Source organism: Scyliorhinus canicula, chromosome 7, assembly GCF_902713615.1.
Source record: "Scyliorhinus canicula chromosome 7, sScyCan1.1, whole genome shotgun sequence".
NCBI lineage: Eukaryota > Metazoa > Chordata > Chondrichthyes > Carcharhiniformes > Scyliorhinidae > Scyliorhinus > Scyliorhinus canicula.
In genome coordinates, this window is record NC_052152.1 from 25,242,137 (window position 1) to 25,267,492 (window position 25,356).

The following is a 25,356-nucleotide window of genomic DNA, read 5'->3' on the forward strand; positions in this document are numbered from 1 at the left end:
TAAATGAATACTTTGTCAGTGTTCACTTGTGAGGAGGACAGTGTGGGCATGAAAATCAGGCAGAAGGACTGTAATAAAACTAAAATGATTAACATGGACAGAGAGGAGGTTCTGAGAGGTCCAGCAGGCTTTAAAGTAGGCAAAAATCCAGTGTCAGATTAAATTTATCCCAGGCTATTGAGTGAGGCAAGGGATGAAATTGCAGGGGAGGCAATAATTTTCAATTCCTCTGGCCACAAGTGAGGTGCCGAAGGACTGGGGGATAGCCAATGTGGTACCATTATTCAAAAAGGAAGGAAAGGATAAAATGGGAAACAATAGGCCAGTCAATCTAACTTCAGTGATGGGGAAACTATTTGAAGTAATTCTGAGAGACAGAACTAATCTATATTTGGAGAGGCAGGGATTAATCAAGAACAGTCAGCCTGGCTTTGTTCAGGGGAGGTCATGTCTGACCAACTTGATTGAATTTTCAAAGAGGTGACCAGGCGTGTAGAGGGGGGAACTGCATTTGATGTAGTCTATTTAGACTTCAGCAAAGCTTTTGATAAGGTCCCAAATGGGGACTGATAGTGAAGGTCAGAGCCTATGGGACCCAACAAAATGTTCCAAATTGGATCCAGAGTTAAGGGAGTAGCAGGAAGCAGAAGGTGAGGGTCGAGGTGTATTTTTCTGACTGGAAGCCTGTGTCCAGTGGGGTCCCGTGCGGATTAGTGTTGGGACCCTTGCTGTTTGCGGTTTATACAAATTATTTAGATATGAATGTAGGAGGGTTGAAAATTGGTGGGGTGGTAAAAAGTGAGGCGGGGAGCCTTAAATTACAGGGAGGATAAAGATGGGCTGGTCAGATGGGCTGATCATTGGCAAATTAAATTAAATCCAGATAGTTATGAGTTGATCCACTTGGGCAGGGCAAACAAGGCGAGGGAATACATGATAAATAGCAGGATTCTGGGAAGCACTGAGGATCAGAGGGACCTTGGGGTGTGCATGAACACCAGTTCCTTAAGGTAGCAGAGCAGGTGGATACAACGGTTAAGAAGGTATACGGTATACTTGCCTTTATTAGCCATGGCATAGAGTTTAAGAGCATGGAGATTATGCTGGAACTGTATAAAGTGTTGGTTAGGCCACAGCTAGAGTACTGTGTGTAGTTCAGGAATCCACATTATAGGAGAGATGTGATAGCACTGGAAAGGGTGCAGAGGAGATTTACCAGGATGTTTGTTGCCTGGGCTGGAGAGTTTTAGTTATGAAAGAGATTGGATAGACTGGGGTTGTTTTCCTTGGAGCAGAAGAGACTGGGGGGCATGACAGATGCGTAAAATTATGAGGGCCATAGATGGAGTAGACAGGAAGAAACCTTTCCCATTGGTGGAGGGATGAATGACCAGTGGGCAGAGATTTGAGGAAGGAGATTTAGATGGGGTGTTGTTTATAGAAAATATTTTATTGGAGCATTTGTAATTTTCACAATTTAACATGTTGACATTTCTTAAAAAACCACGCGGGGCGATGCACAAAATACCCCCTAAAATAACAAATAATAAACCACGTCCCCCACTTCTCCCACCCTGTCCCCAGTTACCCGTATACCAAGCTCTCTGTCCTTATTTAACATTACCCTGCCTCCTGTTTTCCTCCCCACACCTTTTTCCTGTCCCCCACCTTACTGCTGATGTTCAATTTTTGTTAAAGAAATCGATGAACGGCTGCCAACTCCAGGCGAATCCCTGTATTGATCCTCTCGGAACGAACTTGATTTTTTTCCAGACTGAGAAACTCTACCATATCGCTGACCCACACTCCTGATTTCAGGGGCTCTGAGTCCCTCCATCCCAGCAAGATCCATCTCTGGGCCACCAGGGAGGAGGCCAAGATATCGGCCTCCCTCCCCCACTTTGCCCCCGGATCCTCCGACACCCCAAATATTGCTAATTCTGGACTCGGAGTTAGCCTACCTTCCAGAACTTCCGACATAACATCTGCAAATCCCTGCCAGAATTCCCTCCGTTTCAGACATGCCCAAAACATATGAACATGGTTGGCCGGGCAACCCCTTTACTGTCCACATCTGCCCTCCACCTGCTCAAAGAGCCTACTCATCCGAGCTACCGTTATGTGGGCCCCGTGGACTACCTTGAATTGAATCAAGCTAAGTCTAGCATAAGACGAGGATGCATTTACCCTTTTCAAGGCATTTTCCCCCACAGTTCAGTTTCCAGCTCCCCTCCTAGCTCCTCGTCCAACTTCCTCTTCACCTCTCTGATAGGGGCCCCTTCCCACTCTAACAATTCCCACTCTAACAATTCCCTGTCTGAAACCTTCCCACCTTCAACTCCTGTTTTTGGCAGCACTTTATCCCATAGTGCCCTCAGGGGGAGGCGAGGAAAGCTTGGGACCTGTCTCCGTACAAAGTCCCGTACCTGAAGGTACCGAAACCCGTTCCCACCCGGCAAATCAAACTCCTCCTCTAATGTCTCCAAGGTCGGAAAGCCCTCCTGGATGAATGGATCCCCAAACCTCTCAACCCCTGCCCACTGCCATACCTTAAAGCCCCTATCCAACCCTCCCAGAACAAAGCGGTGATTGTCACAGATCGGTGACCACACTGACGGCCCTCCAGTCTCATATGCTGCCTCCATTGCCCCCACACCCTTACGGCTGCCACTACCGCCGGACTTGTAGATTACCGAGCCGGCGAGAACGGCAGTAAAGTCTCCAAACTCGTACCTTTGCAGGATGCGGCCTCCATCCGCTCCCAAACCGACCCCTCCCTCACTACCCACCTCCTGACCATCAATATGTTGGCAGCCCAGTAATAGTTAATAAAGCTTGGGAGAGCCGAGCCCCCTTCTTCGCGGGTCAGTTCCAGAAGTGTCCTCCTTACTCTCGGAGTTTTACCCGCCCATTTAAACCTCAATATCACTGCATTCATACTTCTGAGGAAAAACCTTTTTACCCAGAAGGTTGTGGGAGTTTGGAACTCACTGCCTGAAAGGGTGGTGGAGGCAGAGATCCTCACAGCATTTAAGAAGAAGTACTTAGATGTGCACTTGTGATCCCAAGGCACACAAGTATATGGATTGGGAAATGGATTAGAATAGTTAGATGTTTGTTTTTGATCGGCACAGTCACGATGGGCTTTTTACCCATTTCTGTGCTCTATGACTCTATATCACTATCAGTAATTAATGCATTCATAATGCATTATGGACTTGTCTGATGTTAATCATGTCATCTGATAACTAAACTTGATCAGCAGCTTCCAGAGTCCTTCAATGTTAACCATATCAATGTGCCTATAACTATCAAGGTAGTCTGCATCTGTCAGTCTGTGAAAATACTGTTGACTATCCCACTCTTGTGCCAAATGTTGCATTGTGCTTCAGGCAACATATCATTCACAAGGTTTATTAAACTGAAGCCATCATGTTAGATCCATATTAATTGCTGCTGTCAGTTTTTTCTATCTTTCAAATATACAGTAAATGGAGAAAGCACTGTGTTTATACTCTCGGTAATTTCCCTAATAGGAAAAACAGAAACTTAACTGTTCAGGGTTCAGTGAGCTTATACAGTATAAACAAGTGATTAAAGTAGAAGGTTGAAACAAGGGATTTCATTTTTTAAATGCAAGAGCTTTTATTTTAAAACAGACCTGAAATCTCAAAATCCTCTCAAAATTCTATCCTGTGCACCAATTACTAAATTGATTCTAGCCATTAAATCTTGTTAAGGGACGGTACTTTTTTATAAAATTGAAATTTGAGATGTTGAAAGGTTTATAGGCCAATTTGTGCAGACACTTGGTGTGCAATTTATTGTCTAACTTGCATATAGATTCAGTGACTGTAAATTAATAAGTTAATAACATGTTGTAAACAGGTTATTCACTGAACAAGAACTTGAAATAGCAACCACTAAAACAATCAGATATTAAGATGCAAAAGTTAGAAGAATTCTTATGTTAGTCTGCAAACAGGAAAAGATCATAAAAGGTTTCCCCCCCTCCCCCAAATCAACCCTGCTTTGTGTCCTTCTGGGGAGCTAAAACTCACAGCCAATTATATTGTGATATTACTGAAATCAACAGTCAGATTTGCTGAGTGGACACGTTCTTGGATCTCCACAGGCTGGATTAGATTAGGCAGCTACAGGGAAACTTCACTGATGAAAGAGATGAAATAGCCAAGAACAGGGGAGGGGAAGATGTCGGAAATTTAAAAGGAGCTGATGGATCGGGAGGGAGCCCCGATCAGAGTAGTGAGGCGTAAATGGGACAAAGTGTTGGGTAGGAAGTTGGAGGCTGGGCTGTGGGAGGAGGCACTGAGTAGGGTGAATGCACCCTTGTAGTGTGCTAGGCTTACCCGTATTCAGTTTAAGGTGGTCCACGGGGCACATAACTCTGGCCAGGGTGAGCAGGTTTTTTTGAAGGGGTGGAAGACCGGTGTGCGGGAGGGCCCGCGAATCATGTCCACATGTTTTGGACATGTCAGAAGCCTGGCAGGGGTTTGCTGATGTTATGTCGGAGGTCCCAAAAGGCAAGGCGGTCCCAAGCCAAGAAGTGGCGATCTTCGGAGTGTCAGAAGACCCGGGGGTCCAGAGAGCAAGAGAGGCCGATGTCTTGGCCTTGCCTCCCTGGTAGCCCGGAGACAGATATTGCTGGAATGGAGGGACTCGGGGCCCCGAAACCAGGGGGGGGGGGGGGGGGCCTGGCGGATTTTCTCATTTCTCAGGTTAGAAAAGATTAAGTTCCCCATGTCCGTGGAGGGGTTTGCCCGGAGGTGGCAGCCAACTATCGACTTCTTTGAGAAAAATTAAAGTCAAGATCTCAGCACTGGGGGGGGGGGGGGGGGGGGGGGGGGGGGTAGTTTGATATTATTTGTGATTATATAAATAAAATAGATAAAATAGAATCGTTACAGTGTCGAAGGAGGCCATTCGGCCCATCGAGCCTACACCAACCCTCCGAACGAGCACCCCACCAAAGCCCACTCCCCCACCCTATCCCTGCAACCCCACCTAACCTTTTGGACACTACGAGCAATTTAGCATGGCCAATCCACCTAACATGCACATCTTTGGACTATGGGAGGAAACCGGAGCACCCAGACAAAAAAACAAGCAGAGACGGGGAGAATGTACAAACTTCACACACAGACAGTCACCATGGCTGGAATGGAACCCGGGTTCCTGGCAAAAATAGCAAAGAATTGTTAACAAACTGAGAAAACCTTGTCTGAGAATTTGCAAGCTGATTTCAATGGATAACAGGAATTCAATCCTTAATAAATTAGCAAGAAATAGTGACAAAGTCAAATTTTTATAAAATGTTTTTGCTCAAGAATACGAAAACCCACATGGACAGTCTAAATATGCAGTAAAGGAACTATTATGAAGGAACAAAGCAGCTACAGACAGAATCAGACACGTAGCACAGAAATTGAACACATCAGAAAGGTCAATTCCAGACTGTCTAAAATGGAGTTTAAATAATGGACATCTAAGATGACAGAAGAGAATGTAAACATTAAATTGAGAGTTCTCAGGACAATAGATTAGTGAACCAAAAACCCATACAGTAGGATAGCTTTGCATTGAATCATCAGAGAACAAGATAATCCCGATTGTCCAATGACCATATGGCACTAGCAATTGACAAACATTTTTAAGGAAGATAATAAATTTGTTCTGATTTGTTAACTGGCAAGGACTAACCAGATCTAACACCTTAACCGAACAGACTTTTAATACATACACTTGCTCCTTCCATCACTAGCACAGTTGTCCCAGCGCTAACATGAGAATGTGTGTGCAAGGCCATGTATGCACGCAATCCATCACGAATAGTTCCTGCAGCATCCATCCAGCTCACATTTTCGGGTTTAGCTACTGCATTTAAAAACAAATACACAAGAGAAATAGCATAAAAATACAGAACAATATAAATAATTTTCTCTTATCCCCATTTGGTCAATGACATATTTGGGGAGGCAGTGGTATTGTCACTGGACTAGTCATGCCGAGGGGCTTTTCACAGTAACTTCATTTGAAGCCTACTTGTGACAATAAGCGATTTTCATTTCATTTCAGGGACCTAGAGTCATGCTCTGGGGTCCCAGTTTTGAATCCTGCCATGGCAGATGGTGAAATTTGAATTCAATTTTTTTTTTTTTAAATTTGGAATTCAAAAAAAGTCTAAAGATGACCATGAAACAAACCATTGTTGATTGTTGCAAAAACCCATCTGATCCACTAATGTCCTTTAGGGAAGGAAATCATTCATCCTTACCTGGTCTGGCCCACACAGCAATGTGGTTGACTTTTCGGCCAGAGGCAGCGATGCTCACATCCCATGAAGGAATAAAACAACATTTTGAGAAAAGGAAGTGGAGCAGAAGATGGAGGAGGTGACCAAAGGCACTATGTGGTAGGTTGATAAAGGCTTATGAAGGCAGACATTTTCCAAAGTCATATCAGTCTAAGGGAATATTCACAAAGTGATCTACTGGTCTTTACATTCATGGAGAGGAAAAAGCATTGGAGTAATCTAAATTTTGAGAAGCTTTTCAGGACCTTCCAGAAAAACATGGATTCAAGCTTCAACCAGAACAGCACGGTCTCTCAACTTCAAAAGGCACATCATGGGTTAAACGGGTTGAAAGGGAACAATTAGCGACAAAACTGTGCATTAAAAAAGGAAACAATTTATCACAGCGCAGATCACCCACAAGTGGTATTTTGGGTACGAGAGTTGGTGCATTTTTGCCCTATTCAGCTTTTCACAATTTCCACAGCAACGGCCAATCACTGCAGGGCCTCTGGCGATTGTCATAGAAATCAAGGCTATCCAACCAGAAAATGTGCTCAGAGCACACACACACACACACACACACACACACACAGAATCTATGCAATTAACTCTATGCGTGAAGGCCTTAATTTAATTGGGAACACTATAGATGTACTGATGGATTACAGCTGCTGAGGTCGCACCCTGAAACTGAAAGAATGAACATCTTCATGTGTTTCCATACTTAGTGAAAAGTCAGACAGATACAGCTTTCCTTTTTCACAACAAACTGAATATACTACAACAATTAGGGTCCTTGTTAGATTCTTTTCCTTGGAAAATATTTCTAGAATACCAGCGAGTCAACATTTATTCCATTGAGCTCAAAATCATCATGGCTCACAAGCTGGTTGCTCATAGAATTGCTTGTATCCACTTTTTATTTTCTTCTGTCAGCATGGGATCTCGCTTCTGTTTGTTTTTTTCCTCTCAATGTTTCAGATAATTCCTCGTGGTAATCTTTGTATAGTTATCTACCACCCTTTACTCTCCTTCCTGCCTCTCGTTCCCTACAATTTTCTCCTGCTCTTTCAAAATGCCTTTTGCACATTCTCTGTGCGGCTGTTTCTCTTTCTGAACACATGCATCTTTCATTATTGGCCTCACATACACAGAAAGGCACCGTCAAGTAATGAATTATTCCACATTTGTTGTTTGCTCTTGGATAATGAATTATTCCACAGCTGAAAGATTATCCCACATTCACCACTAGATCATTAATTTCTCCTTGTTCCTCAGCTCTTCTTATAGCGGTGGCCTTCAGCTGGCAGGTGGTGCCTTTCACTATTTTGATCTTCAATATATCAACATCAGAACACTTATCACCCCGGCAGCTCCAATGAAGTGCTGCTAAAAAAAAAAGATCAAAATGCTCACTACTCTCGGATTCCCAGCAAAGAGATCATGTGGCAGCGAGGATGTGGAATTCACCTGGCTGATTAGCATTTAAGTGATTCCTTTTACATGTCAAAAGAGTCTGGTCGAATAGCACTGGATCCAAACTGACGCAATATTGAACACTTAAGGAGAAGAATCCTGCAGCCAAAGGGACCAGCAGTCAGACTTGGAAAGCGTCCAGGATTTGTGGCCTACACATTATCCACTTCCTTTCAATTATCTTTTTCATATAAATTTAAAGCGCCCAATTCTTTTTCTTCCGATTAAGGGGCGATTGAGCGTGGCCAATCCACCTACCCTGCACATCTTTGGGTTGTGGGGGTGAGACCTACACAGACACAGGGGGAATGTGCAAATTCCACGTGGACCTGGGGCCTGGATCGAATGTGGGTCCTTGGTGCCGTGAGGCAGCAGTGCTAACCACTGGGCCACTGTGCTGCCCCCGTTGAAAAGCCCCAAAATAATTGGATTTTCCACTTAATTTTCATTACAACTGTATCCCCAGATCTCTCAGCATTCCATTAAAAAATTTCATTATGTAGAGTTTGCGAAATCCTTCAATCAAAACAACCAGACAAAAAATTGAGACTGATCTATTTCTTGACATATAAACAGCTATAAAAAAGATATGGCCCCGAATTTTTTGTCCATCAGGCACGCACACTTGGTGGGCCCAGAAGCGGGTACAAAACACGCTTCTGTCCATGGTCAGACCCTGAACGCGATTTCACGCTGGCTGTCCAATTAACGGGCAGGCAGTGTGGAACGCACGCTTGGGAAATGCTCAGCATTGCAGGGATGGCGGTAAGAAGGTAATGATGAAGAAAAGGGAGGGTGCAGGCTAGCGCTTCTAATGTGCTCCGTTCGGGAAACAGCCGCTGCGGAATGGACTCAAGCAGCTGCAGACCGGTACAAATAAATTACGATGGAAAAATTATCCAAAGAGTGTCTAGGCAGGATGTTCATACACAAACTTCAGCCCCAGATTTTTCGTTGATTTTATTTCAGACCAGACAGTGCATCTCGTCCTGGACAAGGTGGCATCTAAAGCGTAAATGCTGTGTGGCCAATTGGCAATACCACAATGCCACTGCCTCCCCGTTTCCCCCACAAGAGCCAAAGTAAGACTTATTTCTTACGTGGTTTTGGATAAAGTAAGGAAGACAACTACAAATATAACAAAGCATGCGTATCACATCATTGCAGTTAAACATACCAAGATTGTGCTCATGAACCAGCAGAGTACTGGAGAGCCCAGATTCTTTACAATCCAAAGGCAGAATACCTGTGAGATAGGTAACACAATGACCACATTAGCATGTCAATTTAAAAAGAACATTTGAAGATATGTCAAATGTATTGGCTTTACTTACCTACAACTTCATCATTGGGCTTAAAGAAGCTCACTTTTGGTCCAACTGAAGAAGATAAAGACCATCATGATATATGTTTCAAACAAATTAGCGTGTGCTACCACAATTTAATCTATTCACATTTCATAGAAATTACAGTGCAGAACAAGGCCATTCGACCAGAGTCTGAAAGTCCCTTGGAAAGAGCACCCTACCTAAGACCACACCTCCACCCTATCCCCGCAACCCAGTGACCCCACCTAACCTTTTTTGGACACCATGGACAATTTAGCATGGCCAATTCACTTAAACTGCACATCTTTGGACTGTGGGAGGAAACCGGAGCACCCGGAAGAAACCCATGGAGACATGGGGAGAAAGTGCAGACTCCACAGGCATTGAACCGGAGACCCTGGAGTTGTGAAGCAACTGTGCTAACCACAATGCCAATGTGTCGCCACATTTGTAAACATTTAATAAATCTCACAATCAAGGATCAAAATCCAATGGTTTAAAAGAGTAGCTTTTTCATCTTTTCTTCATCTCATTTATCTAGCTATAAAAACCACAAAGGATGCAATTTTGATCCTCACCTGTGCTGAGCACTAATGTAAACCAGGCTAGTGCTAGGTTGCTAATATTGGCCTCAACACCTTGGGTTAGAGAAGAATTCAAATCAACCAGTGTTCGAACTTTCAATAACCAGACAGTATCACAAGAGTGAGTGTCTGGATGTTGCATGAGAACTAGTTATACTTGGTTGTGGTATCCTTGTGAAGGAATAAACTACCAGCGTGCAATTTCAAAGATCACACTTGAGTAATGGCTATTTTAACAAAGACCTGGACGGTCTCTGGTTCCTGTTTTGATCACAGCAAAGAGTAAGGTCTTTGTCATAATATACACCAGTATATCATGGTACAGACACACACTGATTGACACACACAGGGACCAATCAACATGTACAAACACCGCAGCCAATCACCAGTTAGAATACACACACTATAAAGGCAGAGGGCACCACGGTTCCCGCTCATTCTGGGTGCTGCCTCTCAGTGTAACAAGAACTCATCCAGCCCACCACGTGCTGAGAGAATCAACTGGTTCGGACAAGGCTTACGCCTCTAGTTTAAGTTAGCATCATTTAGACCCACAGTCATTGTGTGTTAGTTAGTTAGAAGTTAGTTAATAAAATTGAGTTGAACCTTCATCAGTGTTGGAAGTGTCTGTTCATCTCTCAAGTCTACACTAGCCAACACGTCAGTCTTTTGTAGAACAGAGGGGAGAAAAATAACAAAATCTTGCCACCCTTTTCATTTTGCTTTCTGCTGATCTTTATTTTTGTTAAATAGTACTGGTGAGTGTTGGGAAAGATCAAATAATGATTTGGAGGTTCTCGCTGACAACACAAAAGGGGTAGAATTGACAAATACAGCACTGAAGAACTTTGGGTTAATACTGACACCAATTCTTTAAAAAATATATATATTTAGAGTACCCAATTCACTTTTTCCAATTAATGGGCAATTTTGAGCATGGCCAATCCACCTACCCTGCACATCTTTGGGTTGTGGGGGCAAAACCCACGCAAACACAGGGAGAATGTGCAAACCCCACACAGGACAGTGACCCCGGGCCGGGATCGAACCTGGGACCTTGGCGCCGTGAGGCAGCAGTGCTAACCACTACGCCACCATGCTGCCCCTAATACTGATACCAATTCAACTCCCTTTAAGAAGGGCAGGCAGGAAGGAAAAGATGGTGGGGTAGCTGTTCCAATAGGAGAGGAAATAAGTACAGTTGTCAGTGACGATCTAAGCTCAGTGGATATGTCATCAATTTGGGTGGAAGTGAGGATTTGGAGTTGTTTTGAGTGCAAGTGACAAATGCCAAAGGAAAGAAGAGGGTGGTAGGGGTATTGTATAGACCCCTGGAAAGTAGCCACACTGTAGTAAACAGTTTATATCAATAACAAGTGCATGTAAAAAGAGCACAAGTACGACTTTTTCATATAGATTGGGCGAATGAAAATGGAAATGGCAGCTGAGGGAATGAATTCATGGAGTGCATTTAGGATGGTTTCTTGGAGCAATATGTTATGGAGCCAAATGGAGATCAGAATATTTTGGTAATGCGTAATGGGGTAAGTTTAATAAATGATCTCAAGGTTAAGGATCCCTAAGAAGTAATGATCACAGTATGATAGAATTTAGCATTCACCTTCTCGGGCTACAAGCTCAACCTGAGCAAGAGTCAAGTCTTCCCTGTGAACCCGAAAGAGGGAGGGGCAAAGCTGACTGGACTACCATTCAAACAAGCCCAAAATAAATTCTGCTATCTGGGGATACAGATTGCCCACAACAGGACACGGAGCCACAAGTGGAACCTGGCCAGTCTGGCAGAGGAAGTAAAAAAAGGACCTACAGAGATGGGACACACTCCTGCTCTCCCTAGCAGGGACAGTGCAGACAATCAAGATGAACGTGCTGCGTACGTTCTTCTTCCTGTTCAGAACTATACCGATCTAAACCCCAAGATCTTCTTTAACTCGGTCGACAAAATGATTATGAAGTTTGTGTGGGGGGGTGAAGGAAGAGAAACCAAGGATCCCCAAAAAGGTCCCATAAAGAAAAAGAAACATGGGGGGCCTGGCCCCCAAAACCTACAATACTACCACTGGGCAGCCACTGTAGAAACAGTGAGGGGATGGATGAAAGAACCGGAAACAGAATGGGTAAGGGTGAAGGAGAGCTCCTGTACAGGGACAACCCTGTGGGCCATCACCATGGTTGTTCTCACTTTCCCACCAGCCAAATACTCAACAATCCCAGTAGTGGAAACCACACTCCAAACCTGGAATCAAATGAGGTTGCACTTCGGCTTAACCAAAATGTCCACTGTGGCCCCTATCTGCAGCAACCACAGATTCACACTAGCCATGCAAGAAGCCACCTTTAGGAGGTGGAGACAGGATGGGAGGACGCTGACTGTTCGGGACTTTTATACAGAGGACAGGTTAGTGACCTTAAAAGGAACTGTTAAAAGAATTGCAACTACCCAACGGGAACGAACTGCGACACCTATAGGTAAAGAACTTCCTCCGCAAGGAGACAGCAACATACCCACAGACCCTGAGACATAATGTTAGAGGAACTACTGGACACAGGCAACCTGGGAGGGTACTGCAGGGATCTGTATTAGAATGGGCACACTTCCCATTGGATGAAACATGGGAAAAGTGGGAAGAAGGTTAAGGTAGGGACTCTGGAGCGAAGCACTGAACAGGGCCAACTCCACCTCCACTTGTGGTGGTGCACAGAGCACACCTAACAAGAACCCAAATTAGCTGTTTTTTCCCCGGAGGTGGAGGACAAGTATGAACGGTGTCAGGGAGGCTCGGCCAACCACACCTACATATTTTGAGCATGCCCCAGACTCATCTGGCTCTGGACAGCCTTCTTTGAAGCAATGCCCAAGGTTGTGGGGATGAGGTTGGAGCCAAGCCTGAAAGTGGCAGTCTTTGTGGTATCAAACCAACCAGAACTATTTGCGGGGAAGGGGGCCAACGCCCTTGCCTTTGCTTCCCTAATTCCTCGCTGAAGAATCCTCGGCTGGCAATCAGCAGCACCACTCAAAGTTGCAGACTGGCTGGTAGACCTGTTGGAATTTCTCCACTGGAGAAAATCAAATTGGCCATCCGAGTGCCAGAGAACGGCTTCCACAAAGTGTGGAGGCCATTCGCCAACTTGTTCCAGGGCCTGTTTAAAGCCCAAGAGCCAATATAGCGAGAGGAGAGTGGGGCTACACAGGAGCCATCAAGACATCAGGAAACAGGCAAGGGGAGAGGGAAGGCAGTGGGGGGGTTGGGAACAACCAGAATAGACAACAGGAGGCCAAGAACAGGGCCACAAAGACAGGGTGCTCCGCCAAGGATGAAGGGCCGCAGGGAAAAATGGGGGCCGGCCAAGGCCGAACCTCCTGGTACAGGGAGGGACACCTATCCCGGTGGAAAAGCCCATACCAACTGGGGAACAAACAAAACTATCTCTGGGACCCAGAACCTGGCCAGGGCGGGCCCAGGCAAAGTAAATAAAATAGAAAAGACCCCAAAGAAACACCTAAAGTATGGGAAGGAGGAGTGTGGCAGAAAGCTATACATATGTAAATAGATGACAATTACTTCTTGTAAAATATGCATACCAATAAAATGTCTTAAAATAACTAAAGGGGTGTGGGGATCGAAAGATGTGGAGTTATGGGGGCTAATTCCAATGTTGAGCCACTGTAAATTGTATCTGATCCCCATAGGTTATTGTGTAGTGCATACAATAAAAAAAACTTCAATTCGGCAAACTAATGGGGTTAAAGGCTGAATCCTTGAATTGTATACAGTGTCGTCATTGTCACTGCTAGCAGCTGTTTTTGGAGAAACTAAGAAACTAAGAACCTGATGGTTCGTGCACCAGGATCTTAAAGAAGGTAGCTACAGAGATTATGGATGCATTGGTAGTCATTTTCCAAAAATCATTGGATTCTGGAACTGTGTCAATGGATTGGAAATGTGGTATCCTTGTTCAAAAAGGGGAGACAAGATTCAGAAAACTACAGCCCAGTTAGCCGAACTTCAGTTATTGGAAAAATATTAGAATCAATTATTAAGGAGAGAATCAGGTTAAAGTCCAACAGGTTTGTTTGGAGTCACTAGCTTTCGGAGGGAAAGACCTGAAGCCTGTCCAAGGTGGCGACCAATGACAGGATTCAGGTCTTTCCCACCGAAAGCTAGTGACTCCAAACAAACTTGCTGTACTTCAACCTGGTGTTGGAAGGCTTCTTACTGTGCTCACCCCAATCCAACACCGGCATCACCATATTAAAGGAGACTAACAGTGCATTTGGAAATCATAATCTGATCAAGCAGAGTCAGCATGTTTTCATGAGGGAAAATCATCTTGACAAATTTACTAGAGTTCTCCGAGGAGGCATCAGCCAAATTAGATAGAAGAGAACTAACTGATGTGGCACATTATGATTTTCAAAAGGCATTTTGATAAGGCACCACTCAAAGATAGGAACTCTGTGTTTGAGGGAATATCCCGTCATGGATAGAGGATTGGCTAACTAACAGGAAGCAGCGAATAGCACAAGGTGTCTTTCTCATGGCGGAGGGCAGTATAATAATCTTTATTAGTGTCACAAGTAGGCTTACATGAACACTGCAATGAAGTTACTGTGAAAATCTCCTAGTCGCCACACTACGGCGCCTCTACACGGAGGGAGAATTCAAAAGATCCAATTCATCTAACAAGCAAGTCTTTTGGGACTTGTGGGAGGACATTGAGCACCCGGAGGAAACCCATGCAAACAAAGGGAGAACGTGCAGACTCCGCATAGACAGCGACCCAAGGCTGGAATTGAATCCGGCGCTGAGGTAGCAGCATTAACCACTGTGCAACCGTGTAGCCCTCTTTCACACAGAAGACTGGAAACTAGGGAAGGAGATCAAGATTGTGACTGATCCAGGAGTAGAAGTCACATGAATACCTTCTGTCCAGTCAGTCCCAGCTCCCAAATTGTCACCCAATCTTGCACATGAACAAATCTACTACTTGCTGCAAAGCTAAAACTGATGGTTGCTGTAATTGGATACTAAAAATGACCAAATTAAATAACAGTAGTTTAACTGTTTAAAAATAATCTGCTTCCATTTAGAGGAACCTAAAAGCATTTAAAAACAGATGCACAGAGTAGGGAAGAGCCAATCTAGCATTGGTGTGGAACCATCCCTTACTCCAGAGTTTTCCAAATTTTGAGTGTCAGAAATGTTCCAGCATCCCCCCGGGTCACTGTCCATGTGGAGTTTGCACATTGTCCCGGTGGTCTGCATGGTCTCACCTCCACAACCCAAAGATGTGCCGTGTAGGTGGATTGGCCACCCAAAATTGCCCCTTGATTGGAAAAAAAGAATTGGGTACCTTTTAAAAAAAAAAATTTAAATCTTGTAGTTGGAAGCTGTAATACCTTTTTTCATTCTTCAGCTAGGTTTAGGTAGCTTTTTGTTAAAAACGGAAAACTCTCCTCCTGTCATGGACGAGCAATTACACTTCTTCCAAAACAAACCTGGCCTGTCAATTTTGCTCATTCCAAATGGAAGAAAATTCCTGACTTTTTGTTAAAATTTATTCCAATCTTTTCCAAAAAGAATGAGATTATGAAAAATGTTCAGGTTGTCAGCAACCCAACCTGGGGCAGCACGGTGGCGCAGTGGGTTAGCACTGCTCACAACGCCGAGGTCCTAGGTTCGATCCTGGCTCTGGGTCACTGTCCGTGTGGAGTTTGCACATTCTCCCCGTGGGCTTTGCTCCCACAACCCAAAGATGTGCAGGCTAGGTGGATTGGCCACGCTAAATTGCCCCTTAATTGGAAAAAATGAATTGGGTACTCCAAATTTAAAAAGAAAACAAATTAACAAAAAAACCCAACCTGCTGTCCTTGCATTGTTTGTTTCAAGGGTGACTTTTGGGCTAAATCCTCCGGACTTAAAATTTCTGGTGGTCAGGATAGTTTTAAAGAAATCAAGGAGGAAGAAGGGAGAGTCAGTGAGCAAGTCCATCTGGTAGACTTTACTGTGTTTTGTTGCTCTGTTTCGGTCCCAACAGCGTGACCAATACTGTGACTATTTCTATTTATCTTAGGTGAACCACAAGTCTTCCCTTATATCGATCAAATGACCACACAACCAGTTAGTTAGTTCAAAAGATAGTTTATTTACATACACAAGAGTTAGCTCAACATGCAAACACAATATCTACTAAGAGTTAAACTACACCTATCAGCTACAATAACCTATACTTAACTTCAGGGCGACCGACACTGTGCAAATGGATAAGGCCTTTATCTGGATTCCATTTGGCTGGTTCGAAGAAAGTGGCTCTGTCTCTGCTGGGCTCATCTGTCAGGTAGTGATCGTTGGTCTTGAACGTGGCTGGCTGTTCCTGCTACAATTGGGTTGGCACAGACCGGATCCAAAAGAGACAGAACACATGGCTGTGTACTCTTTTATCCCTCTGGGATTTTGCACTCTTTGGGGCAGTCCTTAACCTTGGACCCAATAGTTCGAAGGGCTCTGATCACTCTCTTCGATTTCGGCCAATAAAGGGGCGGATGCCTTGCTAGCTGGGCGGGTCCTTAGTGGTCATTGACCTTGGCAGTTGTGCTTTCGGAGTAAGGGGAGTGGTGCCGATCAGTCTGTGGCTGTACCGGTGCTTGAATGGAATTCTATTGTCCTGAGAAAATGGGCCATTGAAATGCAAACAAGCAGGGGTTTCAATCAGGTCTAGTAACCGGTGTTTTAGATACACATAGGCTGTGTACCTGTCTGAGTCCTGGGTTGGCCATAATTCCCATTGTCCTTTGCAGGTGGCCATCTTAGATGGCTACATTCCATTCTTTTGATCCTGAACGCGAAGCGTGGTGGATCACACTATTGATCCCTGTTCATCCTTGGTGGACCGGTCACCCTTGGTCAAGGCAAGGTTCTACTCTATCTTATGGTTTGGGGCATTTATCTAATATTTCATTAATACATTCATAAATCTATTAATCTCTAATGGTTACTCTAATTCAGGTCACTACATAAACATTTAATTTATCCGCACAGTTGATCTCCAGCTAACGCTATCCAAGCTACTCTCATGCAGCTGGTGAATAAAAAGGTACATGGTTTATCTTTAGCAGCGATTGTTACACAAGTTCAATTTTGTTGAATTTCAAAGAAGGGGGCTTGGACTGTATATATCGGGGAGCGGGAGGCTTTGGCTCGCCATTTACGGAGGCGGAGTGTCTGAATGACACAGCAGATTATTGCAATTACTAGAAGGGCCTCTACTATGTATGAAAGGGGGTTCCATTTGGCAATGTTTTTGCACCAGGTGGGTGTTTCGATGTCTGTCTTTATGCGTGGTGTAGTGTCTGGGCTAGTGGTGGCCAGTTGTGTGGTAGTGTTCGGGGCTGGTGTCGTGTTTGTTACAAAGGTCCGTTGCGCGCGTAGTTGCAGAAGTTCAGCAATGATCCAAACGCATGTCAGCAGTCCTTGCTTCATCCTGTGTTTTCTGTTTTCCGGGTAATCCTGGGGGTGCAAGCATAGTATCTGCTTTATCTTTGGTTAATAGCTTGTTTTATTAGTCTTTCTCTCCTTACTCCAATTACCCATTATGATTGTCACCATGTGTGACTCCCTCATTTGTTTTTTCAAAATACCATTTTGGAGAGACAAGAAATGCAAAAAAATGTATTTTAAAAAAAAGAGACTTGCGCAGCTTGTGGTCGATGCGGAGAGTGGTCGGACAATTTCTTCGACCAGTCTTTTCTTTACTCGCAACCAGTGGTGGTTGAGGCTTATCTTAACCAGCCGAATTTCAGGGCAGCCAGTTTTATATATTTGTTAGCCGCAATCACATTTGGCCTGGGGTGTAACTATCATATGGAGTCGGTGTCGAGTGACGGAAGAAGAGAGAAAGGAGGAGAGAAACAAAAATGAAGTGGCATTGCTGAGGTGTCCCTGCCATGGACGTGGCGGGTAAGCGCTCAGTTTGCATGGGGCAGCTGGGACCTTGTAGCTGCTGTGGGTGGTGTTCTCTTTCATATCTAGTGGCTAGTCTAGCTGGTGGTGGGGGGTCTCCTGCAATCTCAGGCGAAGTGTCTGGACTGCCCACAGTTGTAACATGACCCCCGGGGCACGCAAGATGGAGCAGGATCTCTGGTGTGTTGCTCCCTTGGGTACGGTTCCCTGGAATATTGGACTTCTCCTCTACCCTCGTTTATCCATGCGTGTCCCTGACTAGTTCTAACTGGATGCATGTGGCTTCCTGGCCATTCTGTTGTATCTGTTCCTGCAGTGACTGTTCCCATGCTCTAGATCAACGTCTCAGTACCCATGCTCGATTGTGTGCCTGTTCTGTGGGATCAAAGTTTCTGCAAGCCTTTTTACCTGCTTCTGTGGCGTGGGAGACTAAAGTGCGGGCCCATTTGGTAGTGCCTTCAGCATCTAGGTTAGCGCAGTTTAAATCCCCAAATACTGCTTTAAAATGTATCCAGAGACGACCGGATAAGGCAGTCGGATGTTTCCCTTTCCTCTGTCGACATTTGTTCAAGCCTTCCAGGATCCCCTTTATTGTATCCAATGGCATCTAATATGGCTGTTTTCATTTCCTGTAGGGTTCCTCCTGCTACATTTTGGGGTTCTGGAAAAGCTGACCTTACAGACTGGCTAAGGCTCATAACTATTAGCTTTACTTAGCTCCCTCTCTCGCATCTAGGCCGTACATAACCTTTTGTTGGTGCACCTCCTCAAAGAAGCTGTGCGGGTCTGCTGTGGGCTGGAATGGACTAATTTTCGTGCAAGCTTTTCTTAATTGGGTTATGGATAGTGGGGTGGTGTAAACGATATCAGGCTCCTCCTGTTCATATGACCTGCATTGTGTCGTAACCGGATTCATAAGGGTCGAATTGTGAGTGGGGATGTGTGCTGCCTGTGCAGTCAGTGCTGTGGGTGTTTTTCTTTTTGGGGCGTGGGGTGTTCGATTTTGATTTCCCGTGTCCTCTACGTATCTTTGGGCGCTTTTGTTTAACTCATGCCAATCGGGAGCATCTTCCTCATCTATATCCTGCCTAAAAGTGTACCTGGAGCCATTCTGTACTGAGAGTAGTGACTGTAACTTTTCTATTTTCTGTCGGCATTTAGCATGGTCAACGGTACTCTGCCTCTGTTACTTGGTGGAGTTGTGGAGCGCTCTCAAAGCTGCTTTTAAATCTGCGCATTTGCTAGTTAGCTGGGTAACCTGTTCGGTTTCCTCTTACCAGGACTGCGCGCTGTGTATCTTGGTACACTTTATCGTACTGGGTCTGGAAGCTACGAAGGTGAACTAGACAAGATTGATGCGCGTGTTTTACATCGGCCATTTCCTTATCCTTAGCTGCTAACTGTTCCCGGAGTTGCTCAATTATCTTCTCGCTTTCATTACTGTTTCCCTCGTTCTATTCTTCCTTCTCAATTAATTGCCTACCGAGTGTCTTCACGACCTCCTCTGTGTCTCGCAACTGTGCCAAACAGGACGCTATTGCCATCGGCTTGCTGACTTTACCTACATTTTTCTTGTGGACCTCGCTTCAGTTCTCCCACCAAGTCTGTCCTATCTTTCCTGGACCTGACTCATCATTAGTGCAAAAATTCGACCAAAGGGGCCATCCTTTCCCCTTTAAGTATTTCCTTAGCTCTTCCTCCCATAAGGGGCATTGCTCTGCTCTGCTGGTCGCTGCGACCTCGGGTTCCTGTGGATTCATCAATCTTTCCATTGCTTTAGTGGCCATTACTTCTCTTATCTCTACTTTTAATTTGGGACAGGGGAATAAGGCGGCGATTCGAACAGTGGGTATGGCTTAAGCTATTTTCCGGCTCACAATCCCTCGATAGTTGTACACAATTCTAACGAGTTTACCTTACTCTTCCTGTTAGGTATGCATGCAGGTTAGTACACACTTCCGAAATTCGGTTATTTGGTCGATATGGGACTTGCACTTGTGGTTCTCTCTTTCTCGAAATTGGATTCAAAGTTTGTGGGTTCTCTCGGAGTGACAAAGTCACTTCTAATCGAGTCCCGTCAGAGTTTGCCAATAATGTTGCTCTGTTTCGGTCCCAACAGCGTTGCCAATACTGGTGCTATTTCTATTTATCTTAGTGAACCACAAGCCTTCACTTATATCGATCAAATGACCACACAACCTGTTAGTTAGTTCAAGAGATGGTTTATTTACATACACAAGAGTTATCTCAACATGCAAACACAATATCTACTAAGAGTTAAACTACACCCATCAGCTACAATAACCTATACTTAACTTCAGGGCGACCGGCACTGTGTAAATGGATACGGCCTTCATCTGGATTCCATTTGGCTGGTTCGAAGAAAGTGGCTCCATCTCTGCTGGGCTCATCCGTCAGGTAGTGATCGTTGGTCTTGAACTTGGCTGGCTGTTCCTGCTACAATTGGGTTGGCACAGGCCGGATCCAAAATAGACAGAACACGTGGCTGTGTACTCTTTTATCCCTCTGGGATTTCGCGCTCTTTAGGGCGGTTCTTAGCCTTGGACCCAATAGTTTGACAGGGCTCTGATCACTCTCTTTGATTTCAGCCAATAAAGGGGTGGGTGCCTTGGTAGCTGGGTGGGTCCTTAGCAGTTGTGCTTTCTGAGTAAAGGGAGTGGCGCCGATCAGTCTGTGGCTGTACCGGTTGCTTGATTGGGGTTCTATTGTCCTGGGAAAATGGGCCATTAAAATGCAAATGAACGGGCATTTCGATCAGGTCTGGTAACCTGTGTTTTAGATACACATAGGCTATGTACCTGTCTGGGTCCTGGGTTGGCCATAATTCCCATGGTTCTTTGCAGGTGGCCATCTTAAATGGCTACAGTTTGCAGTGAGAGCATTGCTGATGTGCACGGGATAGGCGAGGAGGGACAAAATGGAGGAGTGGAACATTTGGAGGCAAAGGCTGGCATTTCTTCATCACCAATACTTTTCCTTACTTAACTGTAGTCTCCAGGAGGTCTGATGGAAATTTCAATCCTTTGCTTGTGGAGGAGTTAAGCTATGACACTCTTTTAAAAGTGATAGATTTTCTTTGTCATGGCGCTCTGACCTCACCCTGCATGCTCCTCCTGTTAGCTGACAAGCCTCAAACACTGTGGCAGTGGTAAAACCTAATTTACATCATAGAATTTACAGTGCAGGAGGCAATACGACCCATCGAGTCTGCACCGGCCCTTGGAAAGAGCACCCTACCTAAGCCCATACCTTCACCCTATCCCCACACCTCCACTCCATCCCCCTAACCCCACCTAAACATCTTTAGACATGAAGGGCAATTTAGCATAGCCAATCCACCTAACCTGCATATCTTTGGACTGTGGGAGGAAACTGGAGCACCCGGATGAAAGCCACGCAGACACAGGGAGAACGTGCAGACACTGCATAGATGGTGCCCAAGCCGGGAATCTAATCTGGTGCTGTGAAGCAACTGTGCTAACCACTGTGCTACCCATGGAAAAATTGCAACTTATTTTGTGCTGCTTAGGCCTAATTAGGTTCCCACGCTGGAGAAAGCAAGAGGAGGCAGGAACACATTGGGGAATCAACATGACATTATCCCAGCCCTCACATCTCCAAATGTTCCAAGTGCCTGGGAAAATTCCCCCTTTGTGTTAAAGTGCAGTGGTGGAAAATGGCCACTAAACCTTCACTTCTTGCCCATACATATGCTCCTTAAAGGATGAGCAGAATCAAAGACCATTGATGATCTTCTTCGCTGTTGTTCAGGAATGCTGAAGTCAATTGTATACCCCCATCACTGTCCCAACTGAGATTAGTTAACACTGCATAGATGTAGGGACTGTTTTAAAATCTCTGCACCGGGTGCTGCATTTCTTAAATGGGAACCTATGGGGAAAAATAGAATTCTAGTCAAAGTTTTATCATTTATCAGCATTGACATTCTGTGCTTCACCAGCAATACAGTGCGAAAAGTTTCACGGCAGGAACAATTTTACTTGCAACAAAAAGCTATGTAGCAAAAATATTTTCTGGATGAATCCTTGACCAGAGGATAGGGATAAAAAGACTTCATAATTTTACATTAAAATAAAATCACACATACTTACCCTCAAGAACCACTCCAGCTACTTCTCTTCCAATTGGTAAAAAATCTTCCTGCAATTTTCGCTCCATCAGCAGCTAAATATAAAGTGAACTTTTTAATGACTAAGGAGGGGATGCTTTTCTTTCAACTGCAAATTGAAGATTTTTAAGAATCAGTCAGATAGTATAATGGATTTCGAAAATCCAACTATGATTCCACATGCTCGAGGAGATTTTTCTTTGCAGAGATTAGCACTAGCTTAAGTAAAAACAGAAAATGTTGGTTAAACTCAGCAGTCTGGCAGCATCTGAGGAGAGAGAAACAGAGTTAACGTTTTGACCCTTCTGTCCTATGGACTGAAAACATCTTTTTCTCTCTCCACAGATGCTGCCAGACCGGCTGAATTTTTCCAACATCTTATATTTAAGATTTTCAACATGTGCACGATTTTGCTTTTATTTAACACTAGCTTAAGGGTTGGAGCAAATAGTTTTGTTTCTGTCTTGGGCTCGGCTGGATTATGGAATCAGGGGCCCAGTCTGCCATTGGCCCTCTTAAATTGGATCAACATCCTCCTTCTGGATATTGGGGAGATGGTGCACTTGTGCATATGTTTCTTTTCTCAAGATTATTGATCTTGTGTTGAACCTGTTCGACGCTCAATCTCTGTTTCCTAGAGCATACGCAGACATTTTGCTTGATTCTAAAATATTTAACCAGATGCAGGTAGAAAATGAAGGTAATCTTCCCTGACCTTAGTGAGGTTTGTTCTCTGAAGTTCACATGATTCATTAGTACAATAAAAGTGAACATTAATGGATATTAAATTAGTCATGTTACGATGAAAGTATAATTATGATTTAATATTAAAGTACTGTTCTGTATGGAGGAAAAGATAAGCTTGATTGCATATATATTTCAAAGGTAACCAGCAGATGGTCATTTTGGACTTGGAAATGTAGGCAAGCTTGGTGATAAAATAGTCCCACAAATAAGCCTGGGAGGGAATAGAGACATAAGAAACATAGTCCCTTACAATGAAACTTCATTACAGTAATAAAACATTTAATTATGTTTTAAATAACTCTTCCAGTAGCTTATGTGCACTCAGTCCCTTTCTCCATTTCTAGGGCAAAGAGAGTCTTGAAACAATTTTGTGAGCATCCTGAAGGCATTAGCTAATTTCAGAGTTGGAATGCTTGTACCCTTTGTGGGAGGACAGAGCTATCGCACTGGTTTTAGCTGAAAACCTAGATGGCTGCTTTTTTAAAATTCAAAAATCAAAGAATGAAATGTACGGAAAAAGTATCAATAACACAGAGATAAAATATAGAAATAATACAGGATTAAAGGGCACTGAAGCTCCAATCTCAAGATCAAATTCACAGTGCCTTTCCTGGGAGTTATAAGCTCTGTAAGGGTGCAGAATGGTGCCCAATTGCTTCCCCAAAGTGAGTAAGGGAAACATTGGAGCTCAAAGTGCAAAGGGCTGCACTCATGTATATTGTTGGGGTGAAAGGTCTCAAAGCAGGTTTCAGGTCTGCTCTTTTGACTAAAGTCGTATCACGGCAAGTTCAAATTATGAATGGGGAGATGCTATGTTGGTGCAAAAAAATAAAGGAAAGAGTTTAAAAAAGAAATAGCAATGGTTAAATGATAAAACATACCAAAAAAACATGTTTAAGCAAAATATAGCATGCTCTAGTTGAGTATTCTTGTAAACACAAGTGCATATATATGCACATATTAAAATATGCTTACCTTTGTATTCACAGGACTGAAAGCACAAACTTTAACCTGTATTTTGACATAATGATCACTTACACTGGGGACAGATTCCTAAAAAAAAAAGAAAAATGTTTTGTTAACCAGGTGCCTATTAATAAGGCTTTGACATTGCTTAACCTTCGCTGAATACCTTGTTTGTGCTTCACTGTTGCACAGATGTGCCTCTTGGTGAAACCATCCAGTTTGTACTGCAGTTATTTTACTAACAACATCATGGGGTCAGAAGAAAAGCTGCTATTCCCTGTACTCCTAATACTGCCCGATTATACTGGAGAGTCATGCTTTCAGCTGCCAAGGCCCTGAACTCTGGAATTCCCTCCCTAAACCTCACTCTCTTAATAATAATAATAATAATAATAATAAATAATCTTTATTGTCACAAGTAGGCTCACATTAACACTGCAATGAAGTTACTGTGAAAAGCCCCTAGTTACCCATTCCGACGCCTGTTCGGGTACACTGAGGGGGAATTCAGAATGTCCAAATTACCTAACAGCACGTCTTTCGGGACTTGTGGGAGGAAACCAGAGCACCTGGAGGGAACCCACCGAGACACAGGGAGAACATGCAGACTCCGCACAGACTGTGACCCAAGCCGGAAATCGAACCGGAGACTCTGCCGCTTTGGAGCAACAGTGCTAACCACTGTGCACTCCTTAAAGCATAGCTCTTTGATCAAGTTTTATGTCACCTAAATCTCCTTATACGGCTGGTAACAAATTTATGTGTGTTCCTGTTAAGTGCCTTGGGACATTTTACTATGTCAAAGGTGTTATATAAATCCAAGTTGTTGTTGAATTTACAGCAAAATAAAAATCAGAAAATACTGTAAAACCCTCAATAGGTCAGGCAGCATCCAAACATTCTTCTTTATTTGTCTTGTTCTCTCTCCAGATGTAGGTTGACTAGCTGAATGTTTTCCAGAATTTTATGATTTTATTTCAGATTTCCAGCACCCACAGTATTCTGCTCTAATTCTTAGAATTGGATTTGCTTTGTGCCTGATTCTTTTCAGCATTTGTTTAAACAAAGGGGTTCATTTAGACATTTTATTTATCTTCTAGCTTATGTTTGAACTACAGGAGAAGCAACCTCACTTAAGATGTGCTTCAGCATGGCTGGGACAAGTGGGAGGGACAAGTGCCAATCGTGTTGATTTGTTAACATTGATGTGGATTTACAAGGAGGCAGACTTGATTTCAGAATGGGCCCAACTTTACAAATGTCTTCTGAATGAGGCAGTTCACTGCATTTAATGTGGCAAATAGGAGCCAAATTAAATGATATACGTTATTTGGCTCCTGTTTATCATTACAAAGCATTATCAGCGCCAGATGAATGAGTTTGGCTTCCAATGGACTAATTTATTTCTGATTCAGGCCAATGCTACAGAATTCTTGTTGTACCACAACATGCGAATGTGTAATCTTAATTTGAAGCACCAACATTCCCCAATTATTCAGCTTCTTGGCATCAGCCCAGTAGCAGCTAATTCGTTTTGCGCTCAAGCAACATCCTCGTCACTCCTCACAATCTATGTCATCTCTTACAGCTCTGCTAGGTCTGAGAACAGTGCTTTCCCCTCCTCTGGCCTCCTGGGCATCACTTAAAAAAAAAAAATCACCAAAATCAGCAGTGCCTCAAGCTATCTGGCTTAACTTTCTTCCTAAACCTTTCCATTGCCACTGCTCCTGCAAGATATTCCTTAAACCTACCAAGGTTTATTCACCCAACTCAATACCTGCTTCTCTGGCTCAGTGTCAGTTTTTGTGCA

The 25,356-nt window shown here is 43.9% G+C and overlaps 1 protein-coding gene across 4 annotated transcripts in view; it reads right to left on the minus strand.

Moving 5' to 3' along the window:
* The window catches only part of cryzl1 (crystallin, zeta (quinone reductase)-like 1), a 93,901-nt gene that overhangs the window by 49,001 nt on the left and 19,544 nt on the right, over positions 1–25,356 (minus strand). For all 4 annotated transcript variants that reach the window (XM_038801589.1, XM_038801592.1, XM_038801590.1 and 1 more), the window contains 5 exons: positions 23,556–23,633; positions 21,817–21,889; positions 9,127–9,171; positions 8,970–9,038; positions 5,762–5,895 (listed from right to left, as the gene is read on the minus strand). In XM_038801589.1, the coding sequence (XP_038657517.1) occupies positions 5,762–5,895; positions 8,970–9,038; positions 9,127–9,171; positions 21,817–21,889; positions 23,556–23,633 (399 nt within the window). The remainder of the gene's footprint in view (positions 1–5,761; positions 5,896–8,969; positions 9,039–9,126; positions 9,172–21,816; positions 21,890–23,555; positions 23,634–25,356) is intronic.